The sequence below is a fragment of the Calliopsis andreniformis genome, chromosome 3, assembly GCF_051401765.1.
Source record: "Calliopsis andreniformis isolate RMS-2024a chromosome 3, iyCalAndr_principal, whole genome shotgun sequence".
NCBI lineage: Eukaryota > Metazoa > Arthropoda > Insecta > Hymenoptera > Andrenidae > Calliopsis > Calliopsis andreniformis.
The window spans coordinates 15,759,637-15,784,539 of NC_135064.1; the positions used below are offsets into that span (position 1 = coordinate 15,759,637).

The window sequence follows — 24,903 nt, forward strand, 5'->3', positions numbered from 1 at the left end:
TAGAAATAATATAAAGTTAGGAGCGATATTGGGATTGTTGGATGCTGTATGTATTTAGTTTTGTTTTATTAAACGTCTGATACAGTTTTTTCTTTTGTGGAATGATAATGTCGAGCAAACGTCTCGCCTATAAGTAGCGGAAATACCAGAGATGCTTCGGCATAAATCTAAAACATTAATAGGTTAATTGTAGTTTGATGTTTTTAATATTGATATACAAATATTCTTACTTTTACAGGTTTCGCGTGGACTCGAATTTTTCCCCATGAAACAGCTTCATCAGGAGAAGCACCACTATCACTCCCATCAAATTCTGAAGATGTGTTCATAAACACAGCATAATCCGCACCATTTCTCTGAAATAAAATTTAGGTTTCATAAATAAGTTATTAATGTTGTTATTCTGAATCTAATACTACCATTAAATTGGCGTTACAAATATGATGTTTTATAACGCCTCCACCTATAATAATTATTCCACTTTTGACTGCTTTCATGGCCATTGTATTTAGGCGCCTAAGATCTATTATGTAACAGAAAGATTTCACTTGTTAATATTTTATGATGACATATATAAATCTCAAAATATCTTATTTTTCAATAAATTTTGACCTGAGACTATATCTATGACTAGGCCTGGATTTTTAAAAGAATGGAAGTACATCATGTCACCAAGACTGCCATCTGTTAATGCTGGACTAAAAACTGGAATTTTATTTTTTGCAGCCCAATAATAAATTGAGTCTTCGTTATTAATTTCTTCACCCAATCTAGCAATCACTTTAGATGGTGTCCAAAGTGTACCCTAAAATTCATGTTCTAAAGTAATTCCTTTTCAAGAAATACCACTCTTTTTCAAACACATACTTTCTCTGTTTGTTCAGCTAACATTGCATCTAATATAGGTGTAACCCAGTCTTCAAATAGGCAGTAATTATTATTAGGTACTAATAAATTTCCTATTCTATTAATACCAAGTTCTCTAAGACGTTTGCCTTCTAAATGAAAATCTCCTATATATGTTGGTGCTAAACACTTTATTAAATCTTCTTCTATACCACCTGCTGTGGTAACAATGCAATCAACCTACAACATGGATATATATATTTGGATTAGTAATGATTAATGATAAGGTATTCAAATATCTGTACCAACCATTTTATGCTGTACAAGAAACCTTATAGTCTCTCGAATTCCACAAGAAACCATATTGGATGTATACCCCAAAAATATTGTACATGAAGACTTTCTTCTGATAAAGTCATCAGTTTCCAAAATATCAATTTGATCTTCTTCAAGTGGAATATTTCTAACATTTATCATTTTTTTAATTTCATCTACAGCTAATCCAAAATTTCTTGCTTGAAATCCAGAATTCTTATATGTTTTGAACAATGCATGATAGTCAATTCCTTCATTCCAATCATATCCTAAAACATCAATCTTACAATTATTTTCTGCTTGTTTATGGTATTATTGACATTTATGATTTCTTAGAGATTTTAAACACCTTTCACTGTAGGTGTTTCAGGTGGAAGAGGAGAACTGTGTACTAATACAGCATTTTTGAGATCTTCTGGAACACTGTCATGTGAATTCTCTTTAATATTATTCATTTTCAAGTCGATTTTGTCTTCGATATTTCCTTACACTTTTATGACTTTCTTTCTTATACTTTCATTTTTATGCGCGCATTATGTTTACATACATATATAACCTAAAAAGTAAACGCTACATTCGTAACATTATTTCTGTTTATTCATATAAACACGTTATTAAAATATCAATTCGTGATTGACTTATTTATTATGTATGTACAAATTGCACAGTCGTTTGTTTAAATAACTTTACGTTTATTGCACTAGCATTAACTGTCATATACTAACTCGACACGTGATAAAGCATTTCATACAATACAGGATACTTTGTAGTACTGTCAAGTGTCGCAGAAAAGTTAAGAAACTAATGAATATTTCTTTTATCAAGATACATATACAACATTTAAATGATAAAGAAAAATTAATTATATGATAAACCACAAATAAACAAAATAATAATAATTTACGCATATGTCAGAGCAAATATTTATAAATCACGAATTTGTGAAGTTTGTACTCAGAATTGTATGAAATTTTGTTAATACTTAACAATATTTAATTGATATTCAATGTATTAAGATAACAATTTAAGATTCAATTTATTGTCGTGTGATTGGCCAATGGCCACCACCAACCACCACTCTCCAACCAATCAGAAGAACGTAACTGTAAAGGGAAAGGAACATAGCGTAACGCAAGGACCAACAAGTACCTGAATGACCGTAGTGGCGTTGCAGTAGAATATGAATTCAAAAGAACAACGGTCAATCGTGTCTCGACCAGTTAAAATTGTTTTGTTCTTTGTATAACGCGTACTTCGTAAATGCAGAAGAAAGTCTAACGAAACTTTGTGACTTATTTTAGTAAACGCTGGTCGTCATAGTCTTTCATTAAAACGTGTACGAAAGAAAATACGAGAATGGCCGACTTGTCTAATTGGGAACCCATACTACAAAAAACTTTTGCAAATCTTCGAAGTACATTATCCCATTTACATAAAATATGGGAAGAAATTGGATTTAACGAAGAGACTCGTACTATATATTGTAAGCAGGCACTGAACCATATAAGTGAACTGTTAGGTGATATGGTTGCGGAGTCAGAGTTAAAGAAGGAAACAGTACTCAACAATGTTAAAGAACTCATGGAGCAAGTAGCTACGTTATCGAAAGAGTTAGGAACTGAAATAGAAATTAAGGGTTATGAAGATTTACCATTAAAAGAAATAGAGCAATTACTGAGCGATGATTTACACAAATTACAGTATTGTAAGGAACAACGCCTGACAGTTTTGAAAGAATTGCTTGCAAAGGAGAAATGTCTTTGTAAGGCATTAGGCACTCAACCTGTTAACATAGAAGAAAAATTACCTACAGAGGAAGAACTTAATAGTCTTAAACTGTATCTTGAAACACAAGAAGTAGAGAAGAATCGTTTAGAATCTACTTTTAAGGAAATGCGAAGAGGAATTGTTAGAATGATGGATGATTTGGGCATATCTCCATCTTCTAATTTTGAGTATTTGGTTTACAAAGACAGTGAAAACTTTGTCTTTACGAATAATAATATGACCAAATTGAGGGAACTTCAGGATGAACTTAAACATCAGGTAAACAAAGCAAAGGAACACGTAGAGGATATCAAAAAGGATTTAATTGCATTGTGGAAACACCTTGATGAACCTGAACGCATGTGTCAATCATTTCTCAGTAGTTATATGGGATACAGTGCTGCAACTATAAATGCATTAGAAGCAGAATTAGAACGATGTAAAGAAAAGAGAAGACAGAATATATCAAAATATGTGTCTCAAGTAAGATCTGAATTGACAAAGTTATGGGACATGTGTAAATTCAGTAAAGAACAAAGAAGAAAGTTTAATTACTTCAGTTGTCAAACATATACAGAAGATTTATTGACTTTACATGAACTTGAAGTAAAGAGATTACAAGAATATTATGAAGCCAATAAGTCTATATTTGAACTCCTGGAAGAACGTGACAACTTATGGACAAAGATGAAAGAACTATTGCAACGTGCAAATGATCCAGATCGGTTTTATAATCGTGGTGGTCAATTACTTATGGAAGAAAAAGAACGTAAAACAATACAAAAAAAATTGCCAAAAATAGAAGAGCAATTAAGAGGTTTAATAAATGCATATGAACAGGTACATGGGGAGGTATTTACTATAAATGGAATGTCAGTTGAAGAATTATTAAAAGAATCATGGGAGCATTTAAATGAAGAAAAAGAAACAATAAAGAAAGCTAGAAAAGAAGCAAAAGACAAATCAGTAAAAAAAATAACTTTAAGTGCATCAAGGAAAAATGCTACAAATTCAGCTAAAAAGACACCAACTATATTAAGTACACGTCGACATACGCCACTGAGTTCTTCAAAAAGGAAGTTGTTGTTTAGTCCTTCTCCAAATACTTCAGCAAAACGTAGGAATATGAGCATAATAGCCAATGGATCGAAAATCAGAAAAAGTGATAAAGGTTCTAAGAAGTTACTAAACTCAGGAAAGAAAACAGTTAAAGGAAATCAGAAAGAAAATTCTGTATCGCAAAATTCAACTGGTGTAGACACAACGTATAACCAATTTAAGGAGCATTTAGAAGAGAGAGGAGAATTACGCAGTTCATTAATACCAGAACAAGTATTGGCAAATGCAAACAAGTCAAAAATGAGGACACCAATACGAACGCCAATCAAACCATTAAGGAAAAATATACCGGTAGCGGTAACGCCTACAGTACTCACGCCAAAATTATCACAATCACAGTTACACAAATCACCCCGTAGTCCTAGAGCTGCACAACCATCGAGGCTGGCAGCTGTATCAACACCCTTACCTATCATATTTTAAAGTCTTTATATTTTAATCGCAAAGTAAAAAAAAATGAAAAACCTTTTAGATGATTGCTAATATTCGTGCACAAGAACATACTTTTTATATATTTTAATTTTATAATTACACAGTATCATAAGAGTAACAAGTACAGTTATTTTACAGAAATTAAGAATTACTTAACTTAGGCAATTGTGTATTATGTATTTATATTAGATACCTGCACTTATATAATACTCCTTTATTTTATATAGTAATATGTTAATATGCACTCATATTATGTTATATATATCAATATGCTATAATAATATTGTAATATAATATAAAGAAGTATTATATAAATAACATAAATTCATGTTATTTCTTTGTATGTATATTACTAGTTTGTTAATCCGTCTTTCATATTTTAATATTTAACTGCAATCTCTGTATGCACTTCTTTTAGTATGAATTATAATACAAATTGTTGTGTATACAAATTAGTGTAACTATGAAATAACATTGTAAATAAAACTTCATCTTTATTATTAATATAGGGGTGTTTATTAGTGTAACTAATAATAACGACATGTACATATTTAACAAAAGCACAGTGTCGTTAAACGAAATATTTAATATATTGCATGTTTGAAAATTTGTGTAATGTTTCTCATATTTTATTTGAAAACTTTAGTTATATAAGGAATGTTTAGGAGGTTCCTTACCATTTTGTACCTATAATCGTGCGTTAGCAACGAGGAACTTTTTGAACGCTTCTTGTATGTAATTTTTTGAAGATAATTTATAAAGTTATAAAATTATTTACATATTGCTTATTGTCTCTGAATTTTATGAACACAAATGTAGCCAACTAGCAACAGCACTTGTGTACTTAACATATACATGTAGTAAAATAAAACATGGTTTGTAGTACTGTATTATGTTTATTTGAAATTTAAAAACCTATAGCCTAAGGAGATTCTAAGATTAATTACATAAATGAATGATACGTTTTAAAAAATATTCAGGAAATGCATGATTTTTAGTTTATATTTTACCTTCAATTTTCGGTAATTTTTTCGATCGAACTTGCATAAAAAACTAGTGAAATGGATCTAAGGAGCTGACCAAGGGCTACTTCAAGAAGCGCAGTAAGGGCTAGTCTAGCAGGCCCTTCTTTCAGAGGATAGCCAGTAAGCCAGATTACAAATTAATTTCAAACTAAGTCGATAATGTTGAATGCGATACCTATCGACTGTCAATATTATAAATTCCATTTTTGACGATCCTGTGATGCACAATTTTATTGCATTATTTCCTGAAAAAAATATAAACTTACAATGTCATCACTAAATTTAAAAAGTATCACATGTTTTTTTATTTATGACCAAGGCATTTATTCCAGAACATTCAAAATTACTAACGATCAGAGCATTCGGAACGATAGGGACATTTCTCGAATTTGTTGGCACTATACACTTTCCTAAAGTGTATTTTACTATAGTACTATTCACTCGATTCTCACGCGTATATTTCTAACCAATTATTGTAAGGTCTCGTCTTTCATTTTCTTCTAGAAAAGTCAGGCGTGTACTTAAGTGTTGTTTTCTGTCAAAGCATCTATTAAAAAAATCAAGAAAAAATGTTCGGGCCAGGGGCTGCTCCGATCGTTGTTTTGAGTAAGTTAAAACAATAACGACTTCAATTTTCATTTGTTTAGAAATTTTCGGTTTGAGAAGCTTCTTTCTCACGATGTCGTGTGCTTTGATTATCGCAGGTCAGAATACAAAACGGGATACCGGTCGTAAAGTACAGAGAGAAAATATCCAAGCCGGCAAGGTAAGTCCAGTACAGATTCACGTATTTACCTTTTAAGGTCTTCAGTCATCGGCACGCCCACGTGTATTTTTCTTTAGAAAACAACTGATTAATACTATTTATAACTACGTCTAGTAATATTAATAATTCATATACTACATATTAAAAAGTGTTTTTTGTAGGTAATTATCATATTATCAGAGATAATCAATTTTAATCTAAATTGCAAAGTTCTAGAAGTTTCATTTTAGGCTTTCTTAATAAATTATTTTTATTTGTAAGAGTAATGAGTAAGTTTTTTATAATTAAAATGTTCTGTAAAGGCAATTGCAGATGTCATTAGAACATGTCTTGGACCACAAGCAATGTTAAAAATGTTAATGGACCCAATGGGTGGTATAGTTATGACGAACGATGGAAATGCTATATTACGTGAAATAACTGTACAACATCCTGCTGGAAAGTCGATGATAGAAATAGCAAGAACTCAAGATGAAGAAGTTGGAGATGGTACTACTTCAGTTATTGTATTGGCAGGAGAAATTTTGGCCACTGCAGAACCTTTTCTAGAGCAGAATATGCATCCAACTGTTATAATAAGAGCATTTCGTCAAGCCTTGGAAGATATGGTGACATTTCTCAATGAACAAGTTAGCATGAACTTGGATTGCAATGATAGAAGCAAATTGATTCAAGTCATAAATTCATGTGTGGGAACTAAATTTATTGGCCGTTGGTCTGAATTAGCATGTCAGATTGCTTTGGATGCAGTTTATACTGTCATGCTTGAAGAAAATGGTAGAAAGGAGATAGACATAAAGCGGTATGCTAAAGTGGAAAAAATTCCTGGTGGTACCATTGAAGACAGCACTGTTCTTAAAGGAGTAATGTTCAATAAAGATGTCACACATCCAAAAATGAGACGATATATTAAAGATCCAAGAATAATTTTGTTGGATTGTCCCTTAGAATACAAAAAGGGAGAATCTCAAACCAATATAGAGATTATGAAAGACACTGATTTCACCAGGATCCTAGAACTAGAAGAAGAACATGTAAAAAAGATTTGTGAAGATATTATATCTGTAAAACCTGATGTAGTCATCACTGAAAAAGGAGTATCAGATTTGGCTCAACATTATCTTGTAAAAGCTGGAATTTCTGCTATTCGTAGATTGAGGAAGAGTGATATCAACAGAATTGCAAGAGCATGTGGCGCAACTGTTGTCAATCGTACAGAAGAATTGAGAGATGAGGATGTTGGTACCAAAGCTGGTCTATTTGAAATCAAAAAGGTTGGGGATGAATACTTCTGCTTTATCACAGAATGCAAAGATCCTAAAGCATGTACTATAATCCTGAGAGGTGCCAGCAAAGATGTATTGAATGAAACTGAAAGAAATCTGCAGGATGCTCTTCATGTTGCAAGGAACCTTCTTATTGAACCCAAACTAGTACCAGGTACTTAATATTTTACTGCTACAAATACTTATGGTACATATTGCAGCATTATATTGTATTAATATTGGAATGATTTTTATTAAAGGTGGAGGAGCAGTGGAAATGGCAGTGTCAAGACTATTGACAGAAAAAGCAGCAGGACTTGCGGGTGTAGAGCAGTGGCCGTACAAAGCTGTAGCGCAAGCGTTAGAAATAATTCCAAGAACTCTTGCACAGAATTGTGGAGCAAACACTATTAGAACGTTGACTGCGTTACGCGCAAAACATGCCACAGGAGGAATGACATGGGGTATCGACGGCGAAACTGGTCAAGTGGTAGATATGAAAGAACGTGGTATTTGGGAGCCATTGGCTGTTAAATTACAGACGTACAAAACTGCTATTGAAACTGCTATTCTCTTGCTGAGAATCGACGATATTGTATCAGGAAGTAAAAAGAAGAAATCAGATAACGAACCCACTCCTCCTGCACAAGTGGCAGAAGAAGCTATGAAAGAATAATAAAAGCGCTAAATTTATATTGAGCTCGAAATGCTTTTATTTGTATTAACATTTAAATAACTCGTGTCCACGATAATTTTATTGAAACCTCGATTCATGTCCACGAAAAGCATTCTTTGCCTGTTCTGTATGCATTTTCATATAATAAAAGTACTTTGATAAGCTATTAAAGAACGATGCGCATAATTGCATACCTTTATATGCCATTTTCAATGGATCGCTTCCTTACTATAACAAGTTAACGATATGATATTCCTGCGTTTAAAGCACAGTAATCAACTTACTGCTTTGGTAGCATGTTCACGCAAAAATCCAGCGAAAGTAAAAATCTATTTCACAAATCAACGATCGATACATGTATATAAATAGCAACGGTGTATTTTGTAAACGCTATTGTTTTACTACATGTTTAATATACCATAAAAGTATGCAATACAAACTGCTTAAACTTCACCTTCTGACCTTTCATTTGCCTACCACTTGCATCGCAGCATCTGAATTTTTTTCCCCTATATGCAACGGAATGATAAATAGAACGTTAACGGAATATCGCAAAAAGTTGTTGGCCTATTCCCTGCTTCTAATACTATAAAATTCGAAGTAATAATAGGATAACATCCTCGTGTAATTAAATAATATCAATTTCAATATCCTTATGTAGCGTGTAATTGGTAACGATTAATGGTCCGTCGAAAGTGGTTCAACCTGTTTAAAAAAGATTAGAGTGCATGTATGCATAGAAGGTTCTATGGGATTGCGATGCAATTTTGAGGAAGGTGGCGTTTCACGCGACACAGGTATATCGATTGTGTGTGTAGGGTGGCCGGCATGAGTGAAGGCCGACGAATACGACAGAATTTTCGTAACGGCTCTTTGCGAAACTTAAAACTGTTCGGATAGATTAAACGATGAGTATGAACGTGTGATGATGCCAGGCACGTCTCGCCAATCGGGAACTTCGAACGGTGGTAAAAACCGACTTCCTTCTCCATTGTTTTTAATCTTTTTATGCGATATTGCGTCCGATATTTCTGTCAAGGCTGGCAGATGTTTAATATTTCTTTGCGACTCAATACCATCGAGTGATGCACGTCGTATCATTAATGGCTTTTAGCACACGATTATTGTTCTGTTAATGAGAATGGATCCACGTGGTTGCGTGTATACGGAAGTGGTTTTCATATCTGTTTACTACGAGATTGACAGGTGTCTATATTCTGCCGATTTCGGATGTCTGTCATTAACGTATAATTATTACTGTACATTACTGCGATTTTATAGTAGAAACTTGAACAACGTGTTGTCCATTCTAGCTTTTTTATCTCTTTTTTTGTTTTTATATTTGCTGTACAGTATAACTAAATATTCAATTAACATAAATAAATAAATGAAATTTTCAAATGGATTTACATGTATTTATTTAATTTACATGTATATCTATAATTTACATGTATTTACATTATTAACTGTATGTTGATAAATTCTGTGTTAACATACATTACTAAGTTAGTTTGGTGAGAATACGAAAGAAGAAAATGTAATTTTCTTTCGTTAGTAGGCCCTGAGTGGGACACATTAATGGAAGTTCATCATGAACCAATTGAAAAAAATTATAAATTATTGGAAGAAATTGGAAAGTAAGTGTTCAGTATTCATTTTTTTGTTAATATTATGTGCATACCTTTTTGAACTATGTATACATTTGTAAATTACAGGGGACAATTTGCTATAGTACGAAAATGTATGGAAATAAAGACTGGAGAGTTATATGCTGCCAAAATTATGAGAAAGAGAAGAGTTGCCAGAGGTGTGGCAGCAGAGGACATTGGTAGATATCTTTAATCACACATTTGTTATGTTTGGTAAATGACTGAGTATTTTGTTTCAGCTCGAGAAGCAGGATTATTAGCTAGACTAAGGCATCCAAATATTGTTTCTTTGCACAAAGTTGTAGATACAGGCACAACAGTTGTTTTACTTTTAGAATTAATTTCTGGAGGAGAGCTATTTCATTGGGTACCATCTGGTGAAATAGAGGCTGCTCATGTGGTGTGTAGCTGTATTCTAAATAATATAATAAATATATTTTAAATTCAGATGGTTGTTTGAAAATCCTAACTTACAGGTTCGACAAGTTTTAATGGCCCTTAGTCATTTACATTCTCATCAAGTTGCTCATTTAGATATCAAACCTGAAAATATTCTTTTATCCACACCTCCACCTATGCCAAGTATAAAGTTAATAGGTAATGTATAAATATTAATAATTTATTTGATAAAATTCACTTGTAGATGTGTAGTGGAAAAATGTGTAAGTTTTTCTTTCTACAGATTTAGGTCTTTCACATCGTTTAGTTCCTGGATCAGAACATAGAGCATTATTTGGTACACCTGAGTTTGTTGCTCCTGAAATTGTAAATTATGAACCACTCAGTTTGGGGACTGATCTTTGGGCAGTTGGTGTTTTAACATATATTCTTTTAAGTGGAGCATCTCCATTTTTAGGTGAAGACAAACAAGAAACTTATGAAAATGTTTCTGCTTGTCAATATCAATTTGACAATGAATATTTCAACAATGTATCTGAAATTGCCAAAGATTTCATAAGATCCTTGTTGATCAGGGATCCAAAGTAAGTGCATGGAATTTCCAAGTTATATTAAGTATTATAATTCTGTAGTTAATATGAAGAGCTTAAAAATGTATGAAATAATACAAAAGAAATTTAATTTTCAGAGAGAGAGGAACTGCACAATCGTGCCTTAAACATCCTTGGATCCTCACGGTCTGTTCCTGAATGCACTATTATAATTTACTTTTATAATTACCAGAGCTGATTATTACTTTTGTTTTTAATCGCTCACATTATTTTTTTCATTTCTTATGAAATAATGTTCATTTATGTACATCATATGAAATGTTAGTATCATTTGTACAGTTTTATTACACGTACAAATTATTTGCCACAGAATATACATCATTAACTTAAACATATTATATTTTTTTTTTACTAAACATATACACCTTAATTATGTGCTACTTAACATTAAACAAATTCACATATTGGTGATTTTACCTTTAAAAAAAGATAATGTTAATATTTTTAGTGATTCAATTATCCAAAATTAGACAAAGTTATTTTATGTTGTAATATAAATAATAAGAAATAATGTATATAACATTGAACAATGGAATTTTTTCCTTATTCTGTAGGAGTCGGAAGCCTCTCAAGGTCTTGGTGGAGCTATGATTAGTGCCGTCAAACGAGGCTGTGTTGAGGCTGTGTTTCAGTTATTGTTACAAGGAGCACCATTAAACGTGAAAGATTCTGTGAGAGTTTTTCTTCTGTACATATTTTCTAAATTATATAGGATGAAAATACGATATACTCAGTTATATTTTTTCAAACAGAAAGAAGATACACTTTTGCACATAGCTTGTGAATCTGGAGATGAAGGAATGGTAACTTTTTTAATAGAAAATGGGATAGACCTGGATACACCAAATAAAAAGGGCTTAACACCACTACATGTGGCTGCTAGGCATGGTTTCATTAATCTTGTTAGACATTTGTGCCTTGCTGGTTGTGACGTCGACAAAACAAATCGTGGAATTAGAGCAGATGTAACAGCAATTAAGTATGGACATCCCGACATTGCATCATTGTTGGACAAACTTCGAAATGTATGTTATATTAAACGACGTACCTTTATGAGGGTCTCTTTATCGATTCTAATATTCATTTATGTTGTAGCCTGTTCAACGTGAAAATTACATTAAACAGTTACAACCAACACATAGACCAATAGATCGTCTACATATAAGACTGTTAGGACATTGCGCATCAGGAAAATCATCTTTAATAAATTCATTGAAATCTGGTATTTTTAGTTTTGGGTTTTTTAGAAGGTCAAGAAGTCAGAATTATACAGCAAAGGTAGTCACTTCGTATACTTACTGATATACTAGTAAACTGGAGTATTTTATTGAGAATTATTCTTTTGAATTCAGAGGGAACCAAGTATCGAATTAGATGTAACTAGTAAGCATGGTTCGCTTAGTTTTGAATATAGCGATAGCGAATATGAAGGTACACAAGGAGTAGAATGGAGCCGTGGTAATGTAGGTGAGAAAATCCCTTCAACTTTTATGATAACTATGGCAGTACCGGGTTAGTTGGTCATGGTTTGGGACCAGCTCTGATCACGTATCTTGAGAGGTCTATTTCCAAGAATTTCTGAGTGTTTTCTATCTCTTAATCGCTTGCTTCAAAATAGGTAAAATAATAAAAAATGAACGCAAGTGAGATGTTGACATCTAATACGAGACAGTGAGATCCCAAAGTCGATAGATTATGAAAACGAATATGTTTAAGACTTTTCACAAACCCAATTTTAAAAACTGATTTTGATAGAGATGACCAGCTATTCTGGAAAATCTGGCCAGTTAACCTGACACTACTGCAATGTTAAATGTATTTGTAACTTTAATTATTAAGGTGGAGAATGTGTCTTTTGGGAATTATGTGGACGTGAGGAATTCTTAGCGTCCTATCATTACGTACTTACTTTTCAACAACCTGCAGTACATCTCATTACAGTCAGTCTTAGAGAACCTCTTACTGTGCAACTACAGCAAGTTAAATTTTGGTTACGGTTTATTTCCGATCGTATTGGATCAACTCATTTTGGTAAGTTTAATTATTATAAACTTCTTATGGTACAATTATAATTATTAAAATATTTTCTTGCAACATAGGTTTTGGTGGCAAATACAGTGATGTAAAAATAATCTTAGTCGGAACTTACGCACCAGAACCTCTTGCACCAAATACAAATAGTGGTAGCCTTCTTGCTCCACTTTTACCTTTTTTAAAAGAATTCACATCAATATTGGGAGATGATCCTCAGATGGTCGCGGTGGATGCAACTAATCCTTCTAGTCCTGGTCTGAAACTTCTAAGATCTTACTTGAATAATGCAAGGATGGAATTCCTAGAGGTGAAGTGATTAATATAATTATCGTACTAAATGAATTTTTTGTTACTATTAATCAATGCAAAAAAGTACAAAATCAGAAGAAAAGAGAAAAAAAAATATTGCAAATCCAGTACCAACCGAATTTTTTTTGAAAACTTGCATTCACTTTTCCTACTTCTCTAATATCATTTTTTCTAACAAATTTTAGATTTCGAAACTTTGTACAAAAGTCTTAGAATACACCAAACTAATGAAATCATTGCATGTCGGCGTATATACCATCAAATGAAAAAAATATAAAGATCATATTACATATAATCTGAATTGAGATTTTAAAATGTAAGTGATATCTAAATGTTTTATTATACTGTGCATTTAATTCTCAAAAACAAAATGAATAAAACAACCTGAAGAATATTATAGGTATAATAACACTTTCAGATATAATTCATATTCAAAAGTCTCAACTCAGGTTAATAACAACTATGGTCGCGAAATTTCAAATTTTGAATCATTTCATGCTTGATTGCACGAGCGATTCCGTTCTCTCCGAAAATATCGGATAATATATTACTGAAACATTTATGCAGAATACATTAAATATCAAAAGGTTCAGGTTGAGCTTTGATAACTTCATGTACATAATTATACTTTCACATCTTTTTACAGGGATAACACGCCAGTGTTTGTACAGCATGCAATAAATGTGTGCATTAACATTTTCGAAACAATTCTGATCAGAATCGTCATCTCATTTTGCATAACGCCGATTATATTTGTATAATTCACATCTCTATTTGATTTCAAATCCTGCAATGTTAACACTATTTTAAACAAATCATTAACTCCTAATATGATGCAATCACTTTTGTTGAAGTTATGATTCAGTAATCCATGGTCATTCATGATGCATGGTTAATTTAATATATATATATAGATATATATACACACATATATGTATGTACCAAGTAACTAAGCTCATCGAAAGTAATATTTTGAATTTTTCGTAATTAAAGTAACTGTTTATAACGTCAAATCGATCACACTCCTAATGAAAAGACTATTGTTACAAATGAACTTTTTTCTTATATCTGCTATCACTCTACCACATGATCAATTTACTAACGACATATATTTTAGTTGCTGATTATTTGGTCATTAACGTTTATTAACATCAGCCTTACTGCATGCAATGCATGATGTAGGAAGGACCGGAAGTTGCAGAAAGTATTCTCCGACGTGACACGCCGCGGGCTGCGGCCTCGTACGTGCCCTTGGCGAATCTTGATAAACAGGTCGAACTATTTCTCAATTCCTTTGATAAGTGATGTGTAATAATGAAGTTGTTAATTTATTTAATAATTAATCTAACGCTTTATCCCATTAATACATACATGCACTACTGTCCAATGCAATAAAAGAAAAACTCTTGTATATATTTTCTGCATCAGTGTATTTACTTAATTGTTTTTTCTTTTGTATTTTATCATTGAGGATTCAAACATTTTATTATAGAGTGCACTAGTGTGGACTGGTCTTGCTGAATCATGGAGATCATATGTGCAAACTTTAGAAGTACCTCCAGTAATGCTTACTCAGGAGGAATTTTTGAGGGAAGTGAGAAAAATTAATCCATTAGTTTGTTTAGAACATTGTAGGCATCTTGGATTGCAATTACAGGTTCTTACTTCTGCCATTGTACCTTGCTCTTTTACCTCTTGTCCTTAAAATGCTAAGGAAGTATTTTTTCTTAGAATTTAGGGGAATGTATGCTTCTTCCTGGAAACTTGATAGTTCTAAGTCCCGAGTGGTTTTGGCAGGACGTAATAAATTGGCAATTAAGTCCAGAACAAAGAGGACGTCTTGGAGGACGTACTACAGGAGTTTACGCTTTGGAAGATTTTCAGGCTCGTTGTCCTTGTCCTGCAAATCAGGCTTTACAAGCTTTGCAAGCTGTGAACTTATGTGTTCCAGTAAGTCTTCACACCTTTTCCTATTCCTTAGATTTGTTTATTTACGTATTAAAATTACTTGTATATTAGTGTGAAGTGGACGAGGATGAAGTGGAGTACGAAATACCGTGCTTGAATTTTGTTGAGCGTTTACCAGGATTATGGGAACCATGGAAGCCACGGAAATCTTCCAATATCTTGCCTCACACAGGTCTCCGTCTTTGTCCATCTGAAGCACCTTTGTACCATTTAATTGCAATATTTCCACATTTGCAAGTATGTGTTATAACATCAATTTACTTTGTTATATTGTTGTGAAATACATTACTGATTGCGATATGATACCATTTAGGCGCAATTGAGAAAAATGACACAGTCATGGGATCCTTCAAACTCAGATTTATATCAATGGTGGCGAGGATCAAAGTTATGCAGAGGACCTTGCGAATGTATAATAACTTTTGAAGAAGAAGATCAGAGTTGCATAGAAATAAGAGTACGCGGTACGCGGAGTTCAACTCCCCAATGTTTCGCGCTTCTCAGCATTATTTTCGATGCTATCGATACAACTATTGAATTAGTTGCTCCTGGGATGTTACTCGAGAAACATTGGCTGAGTCCCAGCCAACTCCGAGAATACGACGAAGTTAGTCATTCAATTACAAATGAATTAAAGATTCATCTGTAAAGTAATGAAACTAAGCTTTCTGTACATTCGTAGGTTGTGCATTGTTGGGAACCAGCGCCGATTATATCGGCTTTAGTAGATAAAGGTCTAGAAGAAGCAACCTTGAAAAATCCATTAAATGGTAAAGAAGAAACTGTATGGGAAATAGTAGGTTGTGGTTTGCCTTTAATGGAAAATTGTCTTCCTGGACCAAAGCAACCGGTGAAGCAGATAAAGCCTGCTGTCCAAAGAAGATTAGCACAGATGCTCGATCCCCCTGATCGCCATGGAAGAGACTGGTGTTTACTTGCCGTAAGACTCGGTTTGGGAGATCGAGTTGCACAACTGGATAGTACAGTGGACAGTCCAACCTTAAGGTGAGTCGAATTTCTTTCATAAAGAGTTGCAGGATGTGTTAATCAGTCTTTTCACATGAAAATTGTTATTTCAGATTACTTAATACTGCAGGTGCTGATTGCACCGTAGGTTCCTTAATACAACAGTTGCGAGCTCTTGACAGAGAAGATGCTGTACACCTCTTATTATCTTATACACCAACGTATATAATATCAATAAGTAATGATTCTGAAACGGGATCTAATCTTTCTAGATGATAATGCTGCATTTATCGAAGGTGCATTAATTCTTTCTAAAAGATGTATTTCTGAGAGGAATTTTTTTCCATCTTGCGTGGGTTTGATAGACTTATTAACATCACCGCTTCCGCCCAACGTAAATTTTTGCATCGCTCTTTAAGCTAAGTATGTAAAGTTATAGTACATGGTCTGTGTACTTCTTTAGAAATATGTCGAATATGCACACGCACTGATGAATACTTTTATATTAAGATACTAGAAAGCACTTTAAGTGGCACAAAATTCTTTTTACATATATGTTAAATAGCTAAAGATACATATAAGTTACAACGTTGCATAATTTGCATACATTTGTGTATCTTCTCTTACGAGTTCTTATAACAATTACTATGTATGTATATATATCATAATTTAAGCACTCTTGTTAGTATAAAAGAAGTTTTTATAATTCTGTTTTCGTTAGGTTTGAAAATTTTTACTTAAGGAGATCTATATAAACAAAGTTTTAATTTTTTTAATATTTAGGATTTCTTTTCTATCATATTTGTAAGTTTTGTATTGTGATATTATATTGTATAATTAATCAGATCCGTGATCGAATTTCTTAAGTAAACTTACATCGGATAAATTATTCTAAATAATGTATATGCGCATGCGTGGCCCACAAAATAATGCATTTCCACACTATATAAACACGACAATTATTGTATTTGATACTATATTGTTTTTAAGGCTTTTCTTGATATGCATATATATTATATCTTGCCAAAACTCAGTGTCAATATGCGCTGCTTTTTGACTTCTATCGTATTTAGAAACTATTTATGCGAAAAAACAGTGAAACTATTCGCACAACTTTTCGCTTTTTTGGTATAACTATCTATGAAGCTCCATTTTTGAATGAGTATTTTTTACTAAATCGACATTCATAAAGTACTTATTGTGTGCCATAAACAATATTTGCTCATTATATCTATTCAAGCGTTAAAATCTTTTTCTGATATCTAAATTAATTTTTGTTGTTGTTAAACAGCATTTCATTTGTCAGTAAATTAAGAATATAATAAAAATAATTTCTGTAAAATAGTCGATTCTAGACAGTGCATTCAACTTAAGAGTGTTCATGTTTTGTAGCACAAGACTATTAAGCAAGATTGCACTGTTCATATGCAATGCGCATGGGTATGTATTATAAGAACAATTAAAAGTTTATTGCTCGTAAAAGATCTATTCTTCAAACATATTTATTATGTATTAATTTGGTCCACTGGATACTATGTAAATATAGTACATTGAGTAAGGTATAGATTATATTCTTACTTTACAACAAAATGTTCAATATACATCTTAAAGATGCGAAAATTGTCTACATTAAAAATGAACGTGATAAAGATAATGTTTTTGATTAGAAGATAACTTTAGAATAATTAGTTCTACTTCTGCTTGCATCAAATGTATCTAAAGTACTTATGTTATTTCTCTGTTCTACCTGTACATGTTCATCATAGAAACAAAGATTTAATATAATATTATAAAATAATACAGAGTCAAATTATCAAACATACAAGCACCAAATTACCATTTGAAGTTTGTACTCTGTAATTTATGTTTTTTAAGCACTGTGTTCATCTTATACACATCAGTGTCTAAACTACAAAAACTCTTTTGTGTGCGTGTTAAGGAATTGTTTTCATATTGCGTATGTTCAACTGTGAAAATGTTGGCTTCTAAGTATTTTAGATTGCTCAGTATTGTTAATTATATAACGTACTGCAAGTTCATTTGGAAGATCAGCTTTTACATAATTAACTTTAACAATGTGTTCAACTTGTCTACATATTATACACTTCATTTGTGTTTTATAGCTTTTGCTTCTTATCATACAGAAATGATAAAGATGGCTATTATTAAGACAAAAATTAAGTGGTACGAGAGTGTACACAAGGACATTTCATAAAGTAATAAATTATAAGACTACTTATAACTTTTTTAAATAGGAAGACCCTGATTTTGTTACAATCGATGGCATTTACATTTTTCTAGTTTTTATAATAACAACTTCAATGTTAAACAAAACTATTTTCTCCATCACTGACCTGTAAATTTGCTTAAAAACTTTCTACAAAAACACACAGTTAAGCAAAATATACTACCAGAAAATTGTATTCTTAAAATTACAATCAAAATCACGTCTAAAACACTCGTGTAGCGTTCTAGGAATATTCCTAAACGTTAAGAAAGTTCTAAAATGTAATATAAGATAGCTCTGTACATTTCTACAGTGTACTGTAGATTAGATTTAAAAAACAGATGCTTTTAAATTAAACACTACAAAATATGAAGAAGCTACGTGAAAATATTTGGTTTACAGTAACTGTATCTCGCGCGTTCATTTGTAATGCCAAAAAATGAAAAATATATTAGTTGAACGGAACATTATTTTTCTCTTCACAATCACAATATCCTATATTTTCCCACAGTAAAATATTCAACAAGAAGAACACATTTAACCAATTAAAAAACTACAGCAGAATTTTCTATTACCTTCACCTGTAATCCACTCACAGTTCTTCTTACATTTCCTTCCACTTATTCTTAAATTTTCTTTCCACTTATTTCAAAGATAAAAGATACTAATTCGACCAAATTTATAACCGTAACAACAGAATTCCCGCGCTCGCAGCGGCTACTCGAAAAGCGTGGTCGATTCGATGGATCGATCGGAGCCACTTAGGTGTCGGCGGGAAAATTCAAACGTTCGAAAGGGTGCAGGTTACAGAACAGGAGATTTTGACGAAATCGCGAGGCGAGAGGATAAAAGAGATTTCGGTATGGTGTTTACCGTGGAGACACGGTTACGTCGCCGACGGGAAACAAACGGAATTCTTTCGAGCCGAGAATAGCATAACGGGAGGCGGAGATCGCGTTTCGTTGGTGTAGTCAGTACGGTGACGAAGAATCGACCAGTAAAGAGCCTGGGATAAAATCGGGACGACGGCCAACGAGGCGACAAAGCAATTATAGAATTGGATTGGATCGAGGAGTTCGAGGAGGCCCGCGTCGCCGGTTTCGTTTTATTTTAGCTTAGCTTTCGAAGGCATCCGGTTGTGCATTCTCATCGCGGATCATCGCTACGGTTACAGTGAGTGTTGTCCCCCTTTTTTAACACCGATCCCTTTTTCCTAACGTGCCGTTTGTTATTAAATAAATGCTGTTTATCGGTGGAGCGGCGAACGCTAACACGACGCGTTCCAAAGCCTCGTCGCTTACTTAATACCGTTGGCACGTTGATCAAAAGAGGGTGAAGTAAGTACCTCGCGTAGTATTCAAATTGGGGTCTGAATCTTTTTTAAAGAAGTGATTATTCTTGTGATACAGTTTTGAATATTCAGCGTCTGGAAACCTGTTTACGTTTTATAATTACATATTTTCGCTATCTTCTTTATGGAACATCGAATTGCAGTAGAAATGGAACGTCCCTGGTCAGACTACTCGAGGGCGTCGATGGATGCTCGGGAGAAACTATTTACACGTTTATGCGAATCATTATTAACAGCTTTAAATAGTAATTATATTAGTCACGTTAGTATGTATCATAAAGACAGTTATCCATTTTTCTACTGAATAATAAATTTTCGGTATTGTGAGTATCCGAGGTGTTCGTGATCATAGTTAAACTAGTTGAACGTATTGACAGACATTTCGATATTCGTAAATGTATAATCCCTGTTCATTTGCTCTAGTTACTCTCTTTCTATCATAGACTAATAATTACTAAGCTAATGGTTTAATCAATTTGTCAGGTTCTTAGAGCCGACAGAGGATATTCGATAAAAAGGGAAAGAAGCACCGATCGTCATCATGGAGGCGATTAAGAAGAAAATTGCGGCGCTGAAGATGGAGATGGACGCCGCGAATGAAAAGGTGGAGGCGAACGAGAACAAACAGAAACAGGAGAATTTACGAGCGGACAAGCTGAACGACGAAGTGAGGGATCTGGAGAAAAGACTGGCCCAACTAGAGCGAGATTACGTGGTTGCCAAGGCCAATTTGGAACAGTCCACTGCTGATTTGGAGCAGTGCGAGAAGTCTTGGTCTAGAGTGCGTAAGAGGCCGATTAAATTTATTAATTATTAACGATTTTCTTCATTAGATCATAAGAGGCTGATGGAATGTAAAAATTGCATTGATAGGCGGAGCAAGACCGAACCACGTTAACGAAGAGAGTACAGGAGATTGAGGCTACGCTTACGAAAAAAGAAGAATTGCGTCTTTCTGCCCAGCTAAAGCTTGGACGAGCGTCAGAACTTGCTGATGATGCGCGACGGTTTGTCGATCATTTTTCTTCGATTTTTATGTATTATATTTTATGGATTATATGTTCTCCATTTATTGTGCGAATAATGAAATTTCTTTCTCTTCGTTCTTCATTTTTGTGACATCGATTACTTTCAGCCAGTTAAAGATAATTGTTTAAAAATTGTGGACAAACCTGATAATTCATAGCCATCTTGTACGCTTATTTAGAGACTGTCGCCAACACAAATACTAATTCTGACCACAGAATGTGCAAAGTGTTAGAAGACAGGAGTCGGCTCGATGAGGAACGTATGGAAAAATTGATGCAGGAATTAAAGGACGCTAGATTAATCGCCGAGGACGCGGACGCGAAGTCTGACGAAATATCAAAGAAGCTGCAGTTTGTTGAAGAGGAGCTGGAAGCAGCGGAGGAGAGAGTGAAAACCAGCGAGGCGTTTGTATAATTTTTTTACATTCACTTTTCCAACCATATCCATACCTTCTTACTCACATATGCAAACATGTCAACAGGAAAATCATAGAACGAGAAGACGAGCTTTTCATCGTGCAGAATATCGTGAAATCTTTGGAAGTATCCGAGGAAAAGGTAGCTAATCAACGAATACCAACGAGTCCTGGCGTTTCTATGCTTTAATTGTCGAAATCGTTAATGTAGGCTAACCAACGAGTAGAAGACTTCAAAGTGCAACTGAAGGAACTGAAGAAGAAATTGAGGGCAGCCGAGAAACGAGCCATTCACGCTGAAAGAACTGTGAAGAAGCTGTTGAAGGAAGTAGACATGAAGGAAGGTAAGGGACATATTCTGAAATGAAACGAAACATATTCTGAACGATTGTTGCTTTTCAGACGAGCTCAGAGAAGAAAAGGAGAAATACAAGGCGGTTTGCGACGACATGGACGCCACGTTCGCGGAAATGACAGGATATTAAAGTCCTTGGACGGACGGAATTCCTTCTATTTTGCTATTTCTCTGCTTCTTTCGCTTGTTCGCTACATATAACACGGAACACTTGCTTCAGTCTTTCAGCCGTGTTCGACTGTGCCTGGATTCGATTCTAGCTGTGAAAACTAGCTTGTACCGTGAAAACGAAATTACTTAGGGGCTTCATGGATTTGCTACGCGAGTTTTGCAATTAACCCAGCAAATAAATAATGTGTATTCGCTAGTTTATTACTGTAACTGCTTTGCTTTGTGTAACACACGCTTTGCTAAGGCTTTGGAGTTGGTGCTAGCTGGACAGCAATCGCTTCAGAGACGATAGTCTTCTCTCTTTCTCTCTTTTTTGATAGAATTGATGATAGATTACCTATTTTTCTTTCAGAGGTTTCGAAGAAGAGTTGCCGACCGCGATACATAAAAATAAGCGCGATACTGTGCCCCACCCCTTTTTATCATTGTATGTCAGATCAGAATTTTCAATAAATGATTTTGAAAAAGACGTATCCGCATGCCCTCTTCATTTCTTCAATTCCTTAATTTAATATAGTAAATGGTACAATCATTGACAAAGAGATTATTGAAATAGATCAATTTTTCCGACTTCTTTTCACTATCTTAAATTCTGTTAAAGTAATACTATCATACTCTCCTTAATATTAACAATAAATTTTTAATTTCCCTCAAATATATTATTTCTAATCTCAGATGTATGTCTCAAAATAATTATTATGAGGAAAGAAAAAACAGCTTCGTTAATTTCTATTGCACATAATACTTTCTTAATATTTCTTCAGACAAAATGTTTTCGATAGTGTTAATTGCATTTTTAATGACATTATTTGAAAACCTGTGTACTCGTTAGCGCTCGAGCACGACTTGCGTCAATCGAGCGAGCGGAAAAGCTTAAACGTCTAGAGAAGTCGTGGAATCCGTTTGCGTCTAACTAAAGAAACAGACGATTAGGTTCTTTTGCATTTCTTTCAGTCTATAAAGCATTGTCCTCGCCGGTCACGGAGTGCAGTAACCCGCGAGCTTTGCTTTGGAAGTCTCTAAGATTCGGTCTCTATAGACCTTGTTTGCCTATTTTTTTAAAAAAAATCAAGAGTACGTAAAGTCATTGAAGTGTTAAAGTGCATTAAATGTATGATACATTTGAAAGTGCATTATCGAGGCAGAAGCTCAGTTTTCTACGAAATCGAGTCCAGGAAAAATTTTACGTTTGATTGCTCGCTATCTCCTTACAAAACACTGTCACACATCGCGTTTTTTTAGTCTGAATCAAGCTTTTTTATCATTGGATCGTCGAGTATCCAAGAATTTTAACTATCCCGTAATTGTCTGTCAAAAGTTTATGTCCCTCCTGAAGGGAATGAAATTCTGATAAATCCAAAGTGTCTGTAGACACCTTTTGCATTGACAGTGACTTTTCCTACCTCGTACTTAGCATTCTATATTCAACTAAAAATTCTATTAACGAGACATAGTGATCGAGAATTTGCTAGGGAATAAAAATTACCTGATTGAATCTTCCGCCTAGCTTTCCATCGAAGAGTCTCCGACTGGTCCTCGAGGTCATGAACGCGATCAAGAAGCGGCTGCAAACCTTGAAGATCGAGAAGGACCTGGCGATGGACAGGGCAGATATGTGCGATCAACAGGCGAAGGAGGCGAAGCGACGGGAAGAGAAGCTTCGGGACGAGGTGAGGGAGTTGGCGAAGAAGCTGGTCCAAATGGAGCGTGACCTGGAGCTTAGCAAAGCCCAGCTGGAGAAATCGAACAGGGACCTCGAGCAAAAGGAAAGGGTCTACATCGTGGTCGGTAATTTGTCGAAATGATGCAATACGAAAGGGACGAGGTATCGGCTTGCTTTAACATAGTACGCTATTTCTGCTTTGGACGGGGACAGACCCAGTCGGAGTTGGCGGTTTTGAACAGAAAGATGCAGCAGTGCTTGCAGAACTTAGAAAAGACCGAGGAACGTCGTCTGACGGCGCAAGCCAAACTGGCGCAGGCGATGGAAACTGCGGAAGACGCGAAACGGTTTGTTGTAGATTAAAAGAATGAAAAAAGATTGAGAACGAACAAGTTTTAGGCATTGAGCTTCTCGATGTAAGAGTTCTAGAATGGAAACGATACCTTTCAGTATTTGTAAAGTTTTGGAGAACAGAAGCAAGCAGGACGAAGAGAGGATGGACCAGCTGACGGCGCAGCTGAAGGAGGCGAGGCTGATCGCTGAAGATGCTGACACGAAATCGGACGAGATCTCTAGGAAATTGGCTTTCGTTGAGGACGAATTAGAAGCGGCCGAAGAGAGAGTCAAATCGAGCGAGGCGTGAGTCTGACCAACTAATTCAATTTCTACTTGTGGAAGACCTTATTCATTTGACTTTTTCTTATGTTATTTCATATCATGTATAGTTTGTGAAATTATTTGCAGAAAGATCATGGAAAGAGAGGATGAGTTGTTCATCGTTGGCAACATATTGAAGTCTCTGGAAGTGTCTGAAGAAAAGGTAATAGGTATTGTTTCTTTCAATCAAATTATTGACAATTGATCAGTGTTCTATAATACTTCGGTACTTTTATAGGCCAATCAAAGGGTGGAGGAGTTTAAGATGCAATTGAAGGAATTAAAGGCGAAATTAAAGACTGCTGAGAAAAGAGCCATTATCGCGGAAAAAATGGTCAAAGTGTTCTCGAAGGAATTGGATGCAAGAGAAGGTACGTACCAAGATTTTGTCTTTCTTCAGTTCTCCTGAAAGTATCTTCTTTATGAATATTTATCTTGTTTTCTAGATTTCCTGTTCCGAGAAAAAGAGAAGTACAAGTACATCTGCGACGATATGGACTCCACTTTCGCTGAACTCACCGGCTACTAACCAAATTTTTGTATTACTATTTGTCATTTTTTACGTCGGTGTGGCCTTATTATACAATATTTTTTACAAAAATTAAATTTAATTACCTATTATTAAATTGGTCTTCACTAATTTGTCAACATCCTTTGATCAAGTTGTTTTAGTAATTCTGAAACTCGAGCAAAAATTTACGCTATCATCAATCGACTAAGATTAGCTATTTTTTCAAGAATAAAGACAATGAAAATTCACCTCAATCGATTTTTTTGATGCTCTACAGTAAATTAACTCACTCTATATATATATCAATATAACACTTAGGAAAGCCACATCATCGATTTCGTATGATCTCAGCAGTGATTTGCAAACTACATTGTCTT

At 34.1% G+C, this 24,903-nt stretch overlaps 6 protein-coding genes across 9 annotated transcripts; 5 read left to right on the plus strand and 1 right to left on the minus strand.

Annotated features, from left to right (window-relative positions):
- Nucleotides 1–28: 28 nt before the first annotated feature.
- Dhps (Deoxyhypusine synthase) lies at nt 29–5,278 on the minus strand. 2 transcript variants are annotated; one of them, XM_076375757.1, is made up of 8 exons: nt 5,157–5,278; nt 1,511–1,717; nt 1,156–1,430; nt 868–1,086; nt 613–805; nt 420–523; nt 231–356; nt 29–167 (listed from the first exon to the last, which is right to left on the minus strand). In XM_076375757.1, the coding sequence occupies exons 2-8, from the start codon at nt 1,614–1,616 to the stop codon at nt 69–71; spliced, it is 1,122 nt and encodes a 373-aa protein (XP_076231872.1). In that variant the 5' UTR covers nt 1,617–1,717; nt 5,157–5,278; the 3' UTR covers nt 29–68. The 2 variants fall into 2 exon arrangements, with proteins under 2 accessions (XP_076231872.1, XP_076231873.1); XM_076375758.1 differs by lacking the exon at nt 5,157–5,278 and adding an exon at nt 1,887–1,919.
- On the plus strand, nt 2,342–4,661 carry LOC143177303 (protein regulator of cytokinesis 1). Its single transcript, XM_076375171.1, has 3 exons — nt 2,342–2,389; nt 2,431–2,433; nt 2,482–4,661. The coding sequence occupies exons 1-3, from the start codon at nt 2,342–2,344 to the stop codon at nt 4,468–4,470; spliced, it is 2,040 nt and encodes a 679-aa protein (XP_076231286.1). The 3' UTR covers nt 4,471–4,661.
- A 675-nt stretch (nt 5,279–5,953) lies between the features above and the next one.
- Cct3 (chaperonin containing TCP1 subunit 3) lies at nt 5,954–8,385 on the plus strand. Its single transcript, XM_076375756.1, has 4 exons — nt 5,954–6,110; nt 6,209–6,270; nt 6,573–7,710; nt 7,796–8,385. Exons 1-4 carry the CDS (start codon nt 6,074–6,076, stop codon nt 8,209–8,211), a joined length of 1,653 nt encoding a protein of 550 aa, XP_076231871.1. The 5' UTR covers nt 5,954–6,073; the 3' UTR covers nt 8,212–8,385.
- A 670-nt stretch (nt 8,386–9,055) lies between these two features.
- On the plus strand, nt 9,056–16,822 carry LOC143177678 (death-associated protein kinase 1). 3 transcript variants are annotated; one of them, XM_076375753.1, is made up of 20 exons: nt 9,056–9,179; nt 9,767–9,848; nt 9,927–10,039; nt 10,100–10,260; nt 10,337–10,457; nt 10,543–10,843; nt 10,948–10,996; nt 11,425–11,541; nt 11,623–11,895; nt 11,966–12,148; nt 12,223–12,337; nt 12,710–12,901; nt 12,970–13,211; nt 14,396–14,485; nt 14,706–14,870; nt 14,945–15,163; nt 15,233–15,418; nt 15,495–15,788; nt 15,864–16,186; nt 16,261–16,822. In XM_076375753.1, the coding sequence occupies exons 1-20, from the start codon at nt 9,137–9,139 to the stop codon at nt 16,421–16,423; spliced, it is 3,432 nt and encodes a 1,143-aa protein (XP_076231868.1). In that variant the 5' UTR covers nt 9,056–9,136; the 3' UTR covers nt 16,424–16,822. The 3 variants fall into 3 exon arrangements, with proteins under 3 accessions (XP_076231868.1, XP_076231870.1, XP_076231869.1); XM_076375754.1 differs by having other exon boundaries at nt 9,078–9,179; nt 9,770–9,848; XM_076375755.1 differs by lacking the exon at nt 14,396–14,485 and having other exon boundaries at nt 16,261–16,819.
- A 2,573-nt stretch (nt 16,823–19,395) lies between these two features.
- On the plus strand, nt 19,396–22,168 carry LOC143188876 (tropomyosin). Its single transcript, XM_076393374.1, has 7 exons — nt 19,396–19,547; nt 20,209–20,506; nt 20,599–20,732; nt 20,970–21,158; nt 21,236–21,311; nt 21,381–21,513; nt 21,572–22,168. The coding sequence occupies exons 2-7, from the start codon at nt 20,267–20,269 to the stop codon at nt 21,652–21,654; spliced, it is 855 nt and encodes a 284-aa protein (XP_076249489.1). The 5' UTR covers nt 19,396–19,547; nt 20,209–20,266; the 3' UTR covers nt 21,655–22,168.
- A 1,071-nt stretch (nt 22,169–23,239) lies between these two features.
- LOC143188802 (tropomyosin) lies at nt 23,240–24,583 on the plus strand. Its single transcript, XM_076393251.1, has 6 exons — nt 23,240–23,479; nt 23,572–23,705; nt 23,809–23,997; nt 24,103–24,178; nt 24,254–24,386; nt 24,462–24,583. Exons 1-6 carry the CDS (start codon nt 23,240–23,242, stop codon nt 24,542–24,544), a joined length of 855 nt encoding a protein of 284 aa, XP_076249366.1. The 3' UTR covers nt 24,545–24,583.
- Nucleotides 24,584–24,903: the final 320 nt, after the last annotated feature.